This window comes from Somniosus microcephalus, chromosome 21, assembly GCF_052327205.1.
Source record: "Somniosus microcephalus isolate GS21.2 chromosome 21, FLI_Smic_1.0, whole genome shotgun sequence".
NCBI lineage: Eukaryota > Metazoa > Chordata > Chondrichthyes > Squaliformes > Somniosidae > Somniosus > Somniosus microcephalus.
This window is the reverse complement of record NC_141007.1, coordinates 78719603-78736137: the sequence shown is the minus strand read 5'-3', so window position 1 is coordinate 78736137 and position 16535 is coordinate 78719603. Positions and strand designations below refer to the sequence as shown.

The window sequence follows — 16535 nt, the reverse complement described above, 5'->3', positions numbered from 1 at the left end:
GAGGGGGAGGGGAACGGGGGGGAGGGGGAAACGGGGGAGGGGAGGGGGTAACGGGGGAGGGGAGGGGTAACGGGGGGAGGGGAGGGGAACGGGGAGGGGGAGACGGGGGAGGGGAGGGGTAACGGGGGGAGGGGAGGGGGAACGGGGGGAGGGGGAGACGGGGGAGGGGAGGGGGAGGAGGTGGGGTATTGGGGGAGGGGGGTAATGGGGGGAGGGGGAGGTAACGGGGAGGGGAGGGGTAACGGGAGAGGAAGGGTAACGGGGAGGAGGGGGGTAACGGGGGGGAAGGGTGGGGTAACGGGGGGAGGAGGGGGAAACGGGGGAGGGGAGGGGGAGGAGGTGGGGTATCGGGGGAGGGGGGGTAACGGGGCAGGGGGAGGAGGGGGTAACGGGGGAGGGGGAGGAGGGGGGTAACGGGGGGGAAGGGAGGGGTAACAGGGGGAGGGGGAGGAGGGGGTTAACGGGCGGAGGGGGATTATTCGAGCTGGGGGAGGAGGGGGGTAACGGGGGGAGGGGGTAACTGGGAGGGGGAGGGTAGCGGGGGAGGGGGATTATTCGAGCTGGGGGAGGAACGTGAGTTGGGGGTGCGGGGGGAGTTCTGCGATTGCTCCCCCTGTTTGACATCACACGCGAGACGGGGCGTTGGTACGAAACCCGCGAGTGACATCATCAGCAGGGGGGGCCTGCGGAATATTACCCACTCCCCCGGCCGGGAATCCCGGGAATCTCCCCACCCCACCCCCAGCGCGGTGAGGCCAGTGACCGGGAATGTTTTCTCAGGAATCGCGTGCTGTGGTGCCAGTAACTCTCGAACACAGTGTGGCGGAACTGGGAGCAACACACGCCCGCTCCACCACCCCTCACCCGGTTAAATAGGGCAAACTTACTTAAATAATAGAAATATATATATATATAGAACTCTCCGCAGTCAGGGTCTGTGCTGACACTCTGCTCAGGGCCGCCTCATTGGGTATAACCTTTCACCTCTCCCTTCCTGTTCAGGCTAGCCGCTCGGTGTTAACACTTTCATTGCCACCTGCGAATCGGACTTTGCCACCAGGAGCCACAGCTTGTTCCCAGACGATCTGATCAGTTCACGGCCGCTGAAGTGAAAGGGAAAGAAAAACAATTTGAATTGGGATTAAACGGACTGATTCAATCAGTCCCCTCACTCCATGATTTCCTCAATCTGCCTTTACCTGGGTTGGTCCTCTCCTCTCCTCTCCTGAGGTGTTGATACCTGCTGGGTTATGGCTTCCACAAGGAGTAGCCACTCAGGTATACGAGCCCAAGAGTGTTAGCAGGTTATTTCACCAGAGTACACACTCCCAGGGCAGGTACAGCACGGGTTAGATACAGAGTAAAGCTCCTTCTACACTGTCCCATCAAACACTCCCGGGGCAGGTACAGCACGGGGTTAGATACAGAGTAAAGCTCCCTCTACACTGTCCCATCAAACACTCCCAGGGCAGGTACAGCACAGGTTAGATACAGAGTAAAGCTCCCTCTACACTGTCCCATCAAACACTCCCAGGGCAGGTACAGCACGGGTTAGATACAGAGTAAAGCTCCCTCTACATTGTCCCATCAAACACTCCCAGGGCAGGTACAGCACGGGTTAGATACAGAGTAAAGCTCCCTCTACACTGTCCCATCAAACACTCCCAGGGCAGGTACAGCACGGGTTAGATACAGAGTAAAGCTCCCTCTACACTGTCCCATCAAACACTCCCGGGGCAGGTACAGCACGGGGTTAGATACAGAGTAAAGCTCCCTCTACACTGTCCCATCAAACACTCCCAGGGCAGGTACAGCACGGGTTAGATACAGAGTAAAGCTCCCTCTACATTGTCCCATCAAACACTCCCAGGGCAGGTACAGCACGGGTTAGATACAGAGTAAAGCTCCCTCTACACTGTCCCATCAAACACTCCCAGGGCAGGTACAGCACGGGTTAGATACAGAGTAAAGCTCCCTCTACACTGTCCCATCAAACACTCCCAGGGCAGGTACAGCACGGGTTAGATACAGAGTAAAGCTCCCTCTACACTGTCCCATCAAACACTCCCAGGGCAGGTACAGCACGGGTTAGATACAGAGTAAAGCTCCCTCTACATTGTCCCATCAAACACTCCCAGGGCAGGTACAACACGGGTTAGATACAGAGTAAAGCTCCCTCTACGCTGTCCCATCAAACACTCCCAGGGCAGGTACAGCATGGGTTAGATACAGAGTAAAGCTCCCTCTACACTGTCCCATCAAACACTCCCAGGGCAGGTACAGCACGGGTTAGATACAGAGTAAAGCTCCCTCTACACTGTCCCGTCAAACACTCCCAGGGCAGGTACAGCACGGGTTAGATACAGAGTAAAGCTCCCTCTACACTGTCCCATCAAACACTCCCAGGGCAGGTACAGCACGGGTTAGATACAGAGTAAAGCTCCCTCTACACTGTCCCATCAAACACTCCCAGGGCAGGTACAGCACGGGTTAGATACAGAGTAAAGCTCCCTCTACACTGTCCCATCAAACACTCCCAGGGCAGGTACAGCACGGGTTAGATACAGAGTAAAGCTCCCTCTACACTGTCCCATCAAACACTCCCGGGGCAGGTACAGCACGGGTTAGATACAGAGTAAAGCTCCCTCTACACTGTCCCATCAAACACTCCCAGGGCAGGTACAGCACGGGTTAGATACAGAGTAAAGCTCCCAGGTATTATCTTGAGTCAGGTACCCTGCAGAGAGCATCAATTTGCTATGAGTGTGATCTGTTCATTTCATTCCTGAACACAATGAATCATTGCCAGGGACCATTCCATGTGTGTTCGTTATTGATCCATGTCGCCTTTTCCAAGTGCAACTCCAGACCATCAGCAGACTATTCGAACACAGAGGGCATCACCAGCAAAGCCCATTCTTGTCCTCAGAGCCCGGTCTGATTTCTCTCCCCTCCCGACCCTAGGACCGTTGATCCTAATTGTAGCGCCCCTCCCTTGCCCAGACTGAAATGCCGGGCCCTGCCTCTGTGCTGCCGTGTGCGTCAGCAGTGATTGCTGAAGAAACTCACTCAGCCAATGGGAAAGGGAACATTTTTGATCAAATGTACCAGACTGTAAATGATCTGCAGCTGGGCAGAGTGAGGGAGAGGTGAGAGAGCTTCAGACCCTAAACCACAACTTGTATTTATACACGCCTTTAATGTAGGAAAACCTCCCAGGGCGTTTCACAGAAGCGATTTGACACCGAGCCACATCAGGGGGTATTAGGACAGGTGACCAAAAGCTTGGTCAAAGAGGTCGGTTTTAAGGAGCGTCTTAAAGGAGGAGAGAGAGGGGGAGAGGTTTAGGGAGGGAATTCCAGAGCTCGGGGCCCAGGCAGCTGAAGGCACGGCCACCAATGGTGGAGCGATTAAAATCAGGGATGTTCAAGAGGCCGGAATTGGAGGAGTGCAGGGATCTCGGAGATTTGTAGGGCTGGAGGAGGTTACAGAGATAGGGAGGGGTGAGGCCATGGTGGGATTTGAAAACAAGGACCGGGAGCCAATGTAGGTCAGCGAGCACAGGGGGTGATGGGTGAACGGGACTGGGTGCGAGTTAGGACAGGGGCAGCAGAGTGTTGGATGAGCTGAAGTTTACGGAGGGTGGGAGGTGGGAGGCCGGCCGGGAGTGTGTTGGAATAGTCGAGTCTGGAGGAAACAAAGGCGTGGACAAGGGTTTCAGCAGCAGATGGGCTGAGGGAAAGGCGGAGTCGGGCGATGTTCCGGAGACGGAAGCAGGTGATCTTGGTGTTGGCGTGGATATGCCCCATTAGATTTTATAATTAAAATAACTAGTCCAGTAAAATAACCACTGTGCTGAATGGAGAAGATGGGGTGGTGTGTGTAAATGGGCTGGCCACTGGTCAAGGTGGATTTCACCCCCAATATGACCAATATATTTTTTAATTTTCATGAGTGCTGAGAAAGAGGGACTGGAGACTGTCGCCACGGAAACCCTGGAGAAACGGTGTGAATGCCCTTTATTGCATATCTCTGGAATCCCGGAACATTCCACCCCACCTAACACCGAGTCAAACGCCTACTCGCCCGCCTCCGCCTCCGAGAATCCCACAGCCACCTCCGGGAATCCCACAGCCTCCAAAAATCCCTCCGCCCTCCGAGAATCCCACCATTCCCCAAAGCGCTAACCTCTGGTAATCCAGCCCAACCAAGCTCGTCCCATTGACGGCCAGGATTCGATCGCCCAGATTCAGCATCCCACATCCAGCAGCGGGCGAGTCGGGAACCAGCGACTTAATGTAAATCCCACTCATATTTAACCGGGTTCTCTGGGAGGAGAAAGAAGAGTGTGTTCAGGTCTTAAATTGAAATATTTCTCAGATTCGGCAGCACCTCCCAAACCGACGACCTCTACCACCTAGAAGGACAAGGGCAGCAGGTGCATGGGAACACCACCACCTCCAAGTTCCCTCCATGTCACACACCATCCTGACTTGGAAATATATCGGCCATTCCTTCATCGTCACTGGATCAAAATCCTGGAACTCCCTCTATTAACAGCACTGTGGGAGCACCTTCACCACACGGACTGCAGCGGTTCAAGAAGGCGGCTCACCACCACCTTCTCCAGGGCAATTAGGGATGGGCAATAAATGCTGGCCTTGCCAGTGACACCCACATCCCAGGAAAGAATCATTAAAAAAAATTATTCATCTATGTAAACGTGCTGTTTCTAACAGTCCGATATAGTCGGACGCTCAAAGCAACGGCACAGTCGGACTCTCCGGGGGAGGGGGGGTGGGGAGGGCGAGGGGGAGGGGGGCAGTGTTCCTGTGGTTTAAAGGTGGAGCCGGGGCCTGGAATCCTGTTCCACATTCAGTCTGGATTTTTAAGCTTATTGTTGTCTTTCTCCCGCGGCCCCTTTAAGGACCAATCGCTGAACAAACACGTGTTGCATCGTCAAGGGTGACGGGACGTTGCCCAGGAGGGCAGAGGGCGCTGGGCTCTTCCTTTGTGTATTTATATTGGCCTAGCACTGGTCTGGAGGGCTCAGGACGTCGCTGTGTTGCACCTGTTTACCTCACCCACAGCCAGCCTCCCTCCAGCTTCCAGCTGTCAACCCCAGTCTGGCCAGTGCGAGGGGCCCAGTGTGGCTGCCTGGTACACACTCCTTACTTAGGATGCAGTTTATAAATCAGCAAGAGAAAGGAATTCCGCCAGGTTCCAGCAACGAAACTCCAATTCTGTGCGTTACCAGGGTAACGACTTCCTCCAATTCAGAGCGGAAAGCCCTGCTCACAAGCCAAGGTTTATGTCCTGATACGTTGGGCCCAACAGGAACCTCTGACTCACACACTCCCAACACAACACAGTCCAGCTGATGGAATCTGCTCTCCCTTGAGCCTGAATATGCCCCTTCTCCTCGGCTCCCACTGAGCCAGGCTGAGTGGCCAGGCAGCCCGCTGCATGTACCGAGGGAGCGTGGCTCTGTCACAGGCGCAGTCTTTAAACCCAGGCCCCGCCTGCCCTCCCAGGTAGGGGTAAACGATCCCACGGCACTAATCGAAGAGCAGAGGTGTTCGCCTGGTGTCCTGGGCCAACATTCCTCACTCAAGCAACATCAATAAAACAGATATAACAACAGAAGACGCTGGAAAAACTCAGCAGGCCAGGCAACATTCGTGGAGAGAGAAACAGAATCAGCGTTTCGGGTCGAAACCCTTCGTCAGAACTGAGAGAAAAGGCAGGAAATGAAACAAAAGGCAGTTTGGGGGCTGGGAAATGGGGGAGGGGATGAAAGAAGAGACATTCAGAGATATTCAGGGTGAGACGAGATGGTAATAGGACAGGTAAAGAGACAGACAATGGCTCCAGATGAAGTGTGAAATGCGCTGGCAGAGAGAGAGACAGCTGCCGTGTGGGACAGAGAGGAAAAAAAAGGAAAAGGAACAAACCAAAAGTGTGGATAAAAAATATAAAAATATAATAATAGGGGCCGAGGTTATGATCTGAAATTGTTGAACTCGATATTGAGTCCGGAAGGCTGTAGAGTGCCTAATCGGAAGATGAGGTGCTGTTCCTCGAGTTTACATTGAGCTTCCGTGGAACAATGCAAGAGGCCGAGGGCGGTGAGGTCCGAGTGGGAATGGGGCGGTGAATTAAAGTGACAGGCGACCGGAAGCTCGGGGTCACCCTTACGGACTGAACGGAGGTGTTCCACAAAGCGGTCACCCAATCTGCGTAATCACCCAATCAATAAAACAGATGATCTGGTCGTTATCACATTGCTGTTTGTGGGATCTTGCTGTGTGTAAATGGGCTGCCACGTTTCCCACATTACAATGCTATTTCATTGGCTGTGAGGCGCTTTGGGACGTCCTGAGGTGGTGAAAGGCGTTGTATAAAAGTTCGTTCTTTTAACAACACAGAGCAGAGATCGAAGCTGTGGCCCTGATCTCTCTCACTCAGTGCTGCTGGGTCAGATCAGTGGCAGCTCCATTAACGCAGGGCCGAGCCGTAGAAGCTCACCTCATCACACACACATTCCCGAGCACAGCAACCTTTCACTGACCCCCAGTCAGAGATAACCTCCCCCATCTCAGGCACATGACAGTCCACATGGGTGTTTTAGCAGCAAATGGGCAGGGTGGGGGGGGGGGGGGGGAGAGGGGCTGTGCGAGAACTGAAGTTACATTAAAGCCATTGTTAAGGCCCAGACTGAGTGTCGGGGTCAAAGTTTACAGCGTAGGTCGGACAGCATTCACCCCAGTCCCTGGCCCCTGCACTCCAGGACAATCCGACACCGAACCCAGCTCTCCCTGGGCGATTATTCCCAGAACAGATCTAATTATCGCTTCTCCTCATTAATTAAAGAGCCATTGTCTTCTGTAACATTGCAGCCAGCTCCCTCTCTGATACACTCTCACACACACACTCACTCACTAACACACACTCTCACACACACTCACTAACTCACACACTCACTCACACTCACTAACACACACTCACTCACTAACACACACTCACTCACTAACACACACTCACTCACTAACACACACTCACTAACACACTCACTAACTAACACACACGCTCACACACCCTCACTAACACACACTCACTAACACACACTCTCACACACACTCACAAACACACTCGCACTCACTAACACACTCGCACTCACTAACACACACTCACACACACACTCACTAACACACTCACACACTCTCACACACACTCACTCACTAACACACACTCACTCACACTAACACACACTCACTCACTAACACACACTCACTCACTAACACACTCACTCACTAACACACACTCACTAACACACACTCACTAACACACACTCACTAACTAACACACACTCTCACACACACTCACAAACACACTCGCACTCACTAACACACACTCTCACACACACACTCACTAACACACTCACACACTCTCACACACACTCACTCGCTAACACACTCTCACACACACACACACTCACTCACTAACACACACTCACACACACACTCACTCACTCACACACTCAACAATCATTGGGGCGTCAAAAACAGTGTTTCAAATATTTTTTCTGTGAACACTTTTGTTTATTAATTATAAAAATATTTGAGACGGGAAAAAGCTGGTTGACTGCGGGGCACCGCAAGGACGGGCATGTCGGACGGCCAATGGCGAGCGTGTGGGGGCGGATGGTCCTGATGTAATCTCCAGGAATTGCTGGACCTGCCCACGCCTCTCCCCCCGGCCCGCCCCCACCATTCACCCACCGGGGGTGGGGGGAGGGGCGGGTGAATGGCGGAGACAAGGAGCAGGGCCCCCCCTCTATTATCATCACCCTCTGCCCAGGCTGGGAATGGAGACACTTTCCATCAATGGAGATATTTCAGGATATTCGACAAGGGCCCAGCTGTCTGATTAAAGTCAGAATCCATTCTCCACAACATTCCAAGGCCGCAGTATGAATGGCTGACGGCCAACTGATACACAGGTCTTTTTCCAACACTGTGTTTATTCAGATAAGGCACTGCCCCTCCCCCCGGGGCCGGGTCACACAGCTGGCGGTGCCTGGCAGTCACTGTGCTGCATGTGGGTGGCGCCAGCCCGTGTTGCAACAAGCTTCGGCTTAGTGTCAGCCCGGGCACCCTCGCCTGTGAGTCAGAAGGTCGTGGGGTCAAGTCCCACACCAGAGACTTGAGCGAAAAAATCTACGACAACACTCTAGCGCTGCACTGTCGGAGGGGCAGTACTGAGGGAGTGCTTCATTGTCGGAGGGTCAGTCCTGAGGGAGCGCTGCACTGTCGGAGAGGCAGTACTGAGGGAGCGCTGCACTGTCGGAGAGGCAGTACTGAGGGAGCGCTGCACTGTCGGAGAGGCAGTACTGAGGGAGCGCTGCACTGTCGGAGAGGCAGTACTGAGGGAGCACTGCACTGTCGGAGAGGCAGTACTGAGAGAGCGCTGCACTGTCGGAGAGGCAGTACTGAGGGAGCGCTGCACTGTCGGAGAGGCAGTACTGAGGGAGCGCTGCACTGTCGGAGAGGCAGTACTGAGGGAGCGCTGCACTGTCGGAGAGGCAGTACTGAGGGAGCGCTGCACTGTCGGAGAGGCAGTACTGAGAGAGCGCTGCACTGTCGGAGAGGCAGTACTGAGGGAGCGCTGCACTGTCGGAGAGGCAGTACTGAGGGAGCGCTGCACTGTCGGAGAGGCAGTACTGAGAGAGCGCTGCACTGTCGGAGAGGCAGTACTGAGGGAGCGCTGCACTGTCGGAGAGGCAGTACTGAGAGAGCGCCGCACTGTCGGAGGGGCAGTACTGAGGGAGCGCCGCACTGTCGGAGGGGCAGTACAGAGGGAGCGCCGCACTGTCGGAGGGGCAGTACTGAGGGAGCGCCGCACTGTCGGAGGGGCAGTACTGAGGGAGCGCAGCACTGTCGGAGGGGCAGTACTGAGGGAGCACCGCACTGTCGGAGGGGCAGTATTGAGGGAGCGCCGCACTGTCGGAGGGGCAGTAGGGGGAGCGCCGCACTGTCGGAGGGGCAGTACTGAGGGAGCGCTGCACTGTCGGAGGGGCAGTACTGAAGGAGCGCCGCACTGTCGGAGGGGCAGTACTGAGGGAGCGCCGCACATTTCGGAGGGGCAGTACTGAGGGAGCACCGCACTGTCGGAGGGGCAGTACTGAAGGAGCGCCGCACTGTCGGAGGGGCAGTACTGAGGGAGCACCGCACTGTCGGAGGGGCAGTACTGAGGGAGCACCGCACTGTCGGAGGGGCAGTACTGAGGGAGCACCGCACTGTCGGAGGGGCAGTACTGAGGGAGCACCGCACTGTCGGAGGGGCAGTACTGAGGGAGCACCGCACTGTCGGAGGGGCAGTACTGAGGGAGCACCGCACTGTCGGAGGGGCAGTACTGAGGGAGCACCGCACTGTCGGAGGGGCAGTACTGAGGGAGCGCTGCACTGTCGGAGGGGCAGTACTGAGGGAGCGCTGCACTGTTGGAGGTGCTGTCTTTCGGATGAGATGTTAAACCGAGGCCCCGTCTACTCTCTCAGGTGGACATAAAACATCCCATGGCCATTATTGGAAGAGCAGGGGAGTTCTCTCCAGTGTCCTGGCCAAATATTTATCCCTCGATCAACATCACTAAAACAGATTATCTGGTCATTATCACATTGCTGTTTGTGGGATCTTGCTGTGCACAAATTGGCTCCCACGTTTCCCACATTACTACAGTGACTACAGTTCAAAAGTACTTCATTGGCTGTAAAGCACTTTGGGACGTCCTGAGGTGGAGAAAGGTGCTCTCGGAATGTATGTCTTTCCTTCTTATTGGTCAGTAGCTGTGACTGTCTCTCGCTGGGCCACACTAGAGGGGAGTTAAGAGATAACCATGTTGGTGTGGGTCTGCAGTCACATGTCGGCCCAGACCGGGTACGGACGGCAGCTTTCCTTCCTTTTACGACACTCCAACACCTTCATGGTCACATGGTTACTGATCACAGCTTTTTATTTCCAGATTTTTCAATCTGAATTCAAATTGTGAAAGTGGTGGTGGTGGGCACTGAAGTCCCGGTCTCTGGATGGTTGGTCCAGTAACAGAACCACTGCACCACCAGCAATGGAGAAATCAGTGGGATGATCATTCGGGGGCCTCACCCATAGTATCCTCGCCAGTGACTGCGGAGCGACACTGGCAGAGAGCACGGACCCCGCTTTGAGACAGTGCAGAAGATCATTACTGGGGTGGGAAGATCCCATCCTTTGGACCAGCCACAAGGACACCAGAATTTGAACTCGGACTTTCACTGACAGAGTGGACATCAGTCAGCACTGGCGTCTCTAGACGGGCAAAGTAATATGGACTGGAGGGGGAGGGGTGGGAGCGTGTCTATAACTGTGCCTGTTCATCCTTGTTTTCAAATCCCTCAATGGTCTCGCCCCTCCCTATCTCTGTAATCTCCTCCAGCCCGCCCCCCCCCCCCCCCCCCCGCCACGATCTCTGCGCTCCTCCAATTCTGGCTCTTGCGCATGCCTGATTTCCATCGCTCCACCATTGGCGGCCGTACCTTCAGTTGCCTGGGCCTGAAACTCTGGAATTGCCTCCCGAAACCCACCACCTCTCTCCTCCTTTAAGAAGCTCCTTAAAACCTTCCTCTTTGAGCAAGCTTTTAGTCACCAATATTAATATATCCTTATGTGGCTTGGTGTCAAATCTTGTTTGATAATCGCTCCTGTGAAGCACCTTCACACACAGCAGGTTCAACCGTCCGCCTGTCTTCGGATCGGTGCTATTACTGGTTCCTTAGGTGATGGAGAGGGGAAATCAGCCCGGGTTCCTGCTCCTGATCACTGCCCAGTGACCCCTGGGTTAGAGAGAGGGGAAATCAGCCCGGGTTCCTGCTCCTGATCACTGCCCAGTGACCCCTGGGTTAGAGAGAGGGGAAATCAGCCCGGGTTCCTGCTCTTGATCACTGCCCAGTGACCCCTGGGTTAGAGAGAGGGGGAATCAGCCAGGGTTCCTGCTCCTGATCACTGTCCAGTGACCCCTGGGTTAGAGAGAGGGGAAATCAGCCCGGGTTCCTGCTCCTGATCACTGTCCAGTGACCCCTGGGTTAGAGAGAGGGGGAACCAGCCAGGGCTCCTGCTCCTGATCACTGTCCAGAGACCCCTGGGTTAGAGAGAGGTGAAATCAGCCAGGGTTCCTGCTCCTGATCACTGCCCAGTGACCCCTGGGTTAGAGAGAGGGGAAATCAGCCAGGGTTCCTGCTCCTGATCACTGCCCAGTGACCCCTGGGTTAGAGAGAGAGGAAATCAGCCCGGGTTCCTGCTCCTGATCACTGCCCAGTGACCCTTGGGTTAGAGAGAGAGGAAATCAGCCAGGGTTCCTGCTCCTGATCACTGCCCAGTGACCCCTGGGTTAGAGAGAGAGGAAATCAGCCCGGGTTCCTGCTCCTGATCACTGCCCAGTGACCCTTGGGTTAGAGAGAGAGGAAATCAGCCAGGGTTCCTGCTCCTGATCACTGCCCAGTGATCCCTGGGTTAGAGAGAGGGGAAATCAGCCAGGGTTCCTGCTCCTGATCACTGCCCAGTGACCCCTGGGTTAGAGAGAGGGGAAATCAGCCAGGGTTCCTGCTCCTGATCACTGTCCAGTGACCCCTAGGTTAGAGAGAGGGGAAATCAGCCAGGGTTCCTGCTCCTGATCACTGCCCAGTGACCCCTGGGTTAGAGAGAGGGGAAATCAGCCAGGGTTCCTGCTCCTGATCACTGTCCAGTGACCCCTGGCTTAGAGAGAGAGGAAATCAGCCAGGGTTCCTGCTCCTGATCGCTGCCCAGTGACCCCTGGGTTAGAGAGAGAGGAAGTCAGCCAGGGTTCCTGCTCCTGATCACTGCCCAGTGACCCCTGGGTTAGAGAGAGGGGAAATCAGCCAGGGTTCCTGCTCCCGATCACTGTCTAGTGACTCCTGGGTTAGAGAGAGGGGAAATCAGCCAGGGTTCCTGCTCCTGATCACTGTCCAGTGACCCCTGGGTTAGAGAGAGGGGGAATCAGCCAGGGTTCCTGCTCCTGATCACTGCCCAGTGACCCCTAGGTTAGAGAGAGAGGAAATCAGCCTGGGTTCCTGCTCCTGATCACTGCCCAGTGACCCCTGGGTTAGAGAGAGGGGGAATCAGCCAGGGTTCCTGCTCCTGATCACTGCCCAGTGACCCCTGGGTTAGAGAGAGGGGGAATCAGCCAGGGTTCCTGCTCCTGATCACTGCCCAGTGACCCCTGGGTTAGAGAGAGGGGGAATCAGCCAGGGTTCCTGCTCCTGATCACTGTTCAGTGACCTCCTAGAAAGTGTGTGTGTGTGGATGGCTGATATAGGACAGGTTTGCACTAAAACTGTGATGGCGCCCACAGTCCAATATTTATACAGCGCCTTTAACGTAGTAAAATGTCCCAAGGCACTTCACAGGAGCGTTTATAAAACTTCATCTGACACTGAGCCACAGAAGGAGATATTAGGACAGGTGGCCAAAAGCCTGGTCACAGAGGTAGGTTTTAAGGAGCGTCTTAAAGGAGGAGAAAGAGGGGGAGAGGTTCAGGGAGGGAATTCCAGAGCTTATGGCCCAGGCAGCTGAAGGCACAGCCACCAACGGTGGAGCGATGAAAATTGGGATGTGCAAAAGGCTGGAACTGGAGGAGCGCAGAGATCTCGGAGGGTTGCAAACACTCATTATCAGGGCTCTCACGCGAGCAATGTCGGTTTGGAGAGAAGCCGAGCTCCAGTCCTCCGAGCCCAATCACCGGAGAAGAGTTACCGCGAGCTCCGAGACGAATCCCTGTATCTATTCACACCGACACCCTGAAGAGTAAACACCGCGCTGCAATTTATCTCTAAATTGAAGTGTATTTGTTGTGAATGGCAGTTGTCAGCGGCGCTCACTCCCAATGTCACTGCTCACTCCCAATGTCACTGCTCACTCCCAGTGTCACTGCTCACTCCCAATGTCACTGCTCACTCCCAGTGTCACTGCTCACTCCCAGTGTCACTGCTCACTCCCAGTGTCACTGCTCACTCTCCCAATGTCACTGCTCACTGCTCACTCCCAGTGTCACTGCTCACTCCCAGTGTCACTGCTCACTCCCAGTGTCACTGCTCACTCCCAGTGTCACTGCTCACTCGCCCAATGTCACTGCTCACTCGCCCAATGTCACTGCTCACTCCCAGTGTCACTGCTCACTCGCCCAATGTCACTGCTCACTCGCCCAATGTCACTGCTCGCTCTCCCAATGTCACTGCTCGCTCCCAATGTCACTGCTCGCTCCCAGTGTCACTGCTCACTCTCCCAATGTCACTGCTCGCTCCCAGTGTCACTGCTCGCTCCCAATGTCACTGCTCGCTCCCAGTGTCACTGCTCGCTCCCAGTGTCACTGCTCGCTCCCAGTGTCACTGCTCGCTCCCAGTGTCACTGCTCGCTCCCAGTGTCACTGCTCGCTCCCAGTGTCACTGCTCGCTCCCAGTGTCACTGCTCGCTCCCAGTGTCACTGCTCGCTCCCAGTGTCACTGCTCGCTCCCAGTGTCACTGCTCGCTCCCAGTGTCACTGCTCGCTCCCAGTGTCACTGCTCGCTCCCAGTGTCACTGCTCGCTCCCAGTGTCACTGCTCGCTCCCAGTGTCACTGCTCGCTCCCAGTGTCACTGCTCACTCGCCCAATGTCACTGCTCACTCGCCCAATGTCACTGCTCACTCGCCCAATGTCACTGCTCACTCGCCCAATGTCACTGCTCGCTCCCCAATGTCACTGCTCGCTCCCAGTGTCACTGCTCGCTCCCAATGTCACTGCTCGCTCCCAGTGTCACTGCTCGCTCCCAGTGTCACTGCTCGCTCCCAGTGTCACTGCTCGCTCCCAGTGTCACTGCTCGCTCCCAGTGTCACTGCTCGCTCCCAGTGTCACTGCTCGCTCCCAGTGTCACTGCTCGCTCGCCCAATGTCACTGCTCCCTCGCCCAATGTCACTGCTCGCTCGCCCAATGTCACTGCTCGCTCGCCCAATGTCACTGCTCGCTCCCAATGTCACTGCTCGCTCCCAGTGTCACTGCTCGCTCCCAGTGTCACTGCTCGCTCCCAGTGTCACTGCTCACTCTCCCAATGTCACTGCTCACTCTCCCAATGTCACTGCTCACTCTCCCAATGTCACTGCTCACTCTCCCAATGTCACTGCTCACTCTCCCAATGTCACTGCTCACTCCCAGTGTCACTGCTCACTCCCAGTGTCACTGCTCACTCTCCCAATGTCACTGCTCACTCGCCCAATGTCACTGCTCACTCCCAGTGTCACTGCTCACTCCGTGTCACTGCTCACTCCCAGTGTCACTGCTCACTCCCAGTGTCACTGCTCACTCGCCCAATGTCACTGCTCACTCTCCCAATGTCACTGCTCACTCTCCCAATGTCACTGCTCACTCTCCCAATGTCACTGCTCACTCTCCCAATGTCACTGCTCACTCTCCCAATGTCACTGCTCACTCCCAATGTCACTGCTCACTCTCCCAATGTCACTGCTCACTCCCAGTGTCACTGCTCACTCCCAGTGTCACTGCTCACTCCCAGTGTCACTGCTCACTCCCAGTGTCACTGCTCACTCCCAGTGTCACTGCTCACTCTCCCAATGTCACTGCTCACTCTCCCAATGTCACTGCTCACTCCCAGTGTCACTGCTCACTCTCCCAATGTCACTGCTCACTCTCCCAATGTCACTGCTCACTCCCAGTGTCACTGCTCACTCTCCCAATGTCACTGCTCACTCTCCATGTCACTGCTCACTCTCCCAATGTCACTGCTCACTCGCCCAATGTCACTGCTCACTCCCAGTGTCACTGCTCACTCCCAGTGTCACTGCTCACTCCCAGTGTCACTGCTCACTCCCAGTGTCACTGCTCACTCGCCCAATGTCACTGCTCACTCCCAGTGTCACTGCTCACTCTCCCAATGTCACTGCTCACTCTCCCAATGTCACTGCTCACTTCCCAATGTCACTGCTCACTCCCAGTGTCACTGCTCACTCCCAATGTCACTGCTCACTCCCAATGTCACTGCTCACTCCCAATGTCACTGCTCACTCCCAATGTCACTGCTCACTCCCAGTGTCACTGCTCACTCTCCCAATGTCACTGCTCACTCAGTGTCACTGCTCACTCCCAATGTCACTGCTCACTCAGTGTCACTGCTCACTCCCAGTGTCACTGCTCACTCTCCCAATGTCACTGCTCACTCCCAATGTCACTGCTCACTCCCAGTGTCACTGCTCACTCCCAATGTCACTGCTCACTCCCAATGTCACTGCTCACTCCCAGTGTCACTGCTCACTCCCAGTGTCACTGCTCACTCCCAGTGTCACTGCTCACTCCCAGTGTCACTGCTCACTCCCAATGTCACTGCTCACTCCCAGTGTCACTGCTCACTCCCAGTGTCACTGCTCACTCTCCCAATGTCACTGCTCACTCCCAATGTCACTGCTCACTCCCAGTGTCACTGCTCACTCCCAGTGTCACTGCTCACTCCCAATGTCACTGCTCACTCCCAGTGTCACTGCTCACTCTCAGTGTCACTGCTCACTCCCAGTGTCACTGCTCACTCCCAGTGTCACTGCTCACTCCCAGTGTCACTGCTCACTCCCAGTGTCACTGCTCACTCCCAGTGTCACTGCTCACTCCCAATGTCACTGCTCACTCCCAGTGTCACTGCTCACTCTCAGTGTCACTGCTCACTCCCAATGTCACTGCTCACTCCCAATGTCACTGCTCACTCCCAGTGTCACTGCTCACTCTCCCAATGTCACTGCTCACTCCCAGTGTCACTGCTCACTCCCAATGTCACTGCTCACTCCCAGTGTCACTGCTCACTCTCCCAATGTCACTGCTCACTCCCAGTGTCACTGCTCACTCTCCCAATGTCACTGCTCACTCGCCCAATGTCACTGCTCACTCCCAATGTCACTGCTCACTCTCAGTGTCACTGCTCACTCCCAATGTCACTGCTCACTCCCAGTGTCACTGCTCACTCTCCCAATGTCACTGCTCACTCCCAATGTCACTGCTCACTCTCCCAATGTCACTGCTCACTCTCCCAATGTCACTGCTCACTCCCAGTGTCACTGCTCACTCCCAATGTCACTGCTCACTCCCAATGTCACTGCTCACTCTCCCAATGTCACTGCTCACTCCCAGTGTCACTGCTCACTCTCCCAGTCACTGCTCACTCGCCCAATGTCACTGCTCACTCGCCCAATGTCACTGCTCACTCCCAATGTCACTGCTCACTCCCAATGTCACTGCTCACTCCCAGTGTCACTGCTCACTCCCAGAGTCACTGCTCACTCTCCCAATGTCACTGCTCACTCCCAATGTCACTGCTCACTCCCAATGTCACTGCTCACTCCCAATGTCACTGCTCACTCCCAGTGTCACTGCTCACTCCCAATGTCACTGCTCACTCCCAATGTCACTGCTCACTCTCCCAATGTCACTGCTCACTCCCAATGTCACTGCTCAC

General features: G+C 55.2%; 1 protein-coding gene across 3 annotated transcripts in view; it reads right to left on the bottom strand.

Moving 5' to 3' along the window:
* Window positions 1-325: 325 nt before the first annotated feature.
* The window catches only part of LOC147102997 (ras-associating and dilute domain-containing protein-like), a 148010-nt gene continuing 131800 nt past the window's right edge, over window positions 326-16535 (bottom strand). Inside the window, exons 15-16 of one of the 3 annotated variants that reach the window (XM_085964018.1) lie at window positions 4189-4328; window positions 326-1103 (exon numbers count right to left, since the gene is read on the bottom strand). In XM_085964018.1, the coding sequence (XP_085820144.1) occupies window positions 1004-1103; window positions 4189-4328 (240 nt within the window). In that variant the 3' untranslated portion in view covers window positions 326-1003. Of the gene's footprint in view, window positions 1104-4188; window positions 4329-16535 lie in introns of those variants that run through there. The other 2 variants (XM_085964019.1, XM_085964020.1) reach the window with 2 other exon arrangements.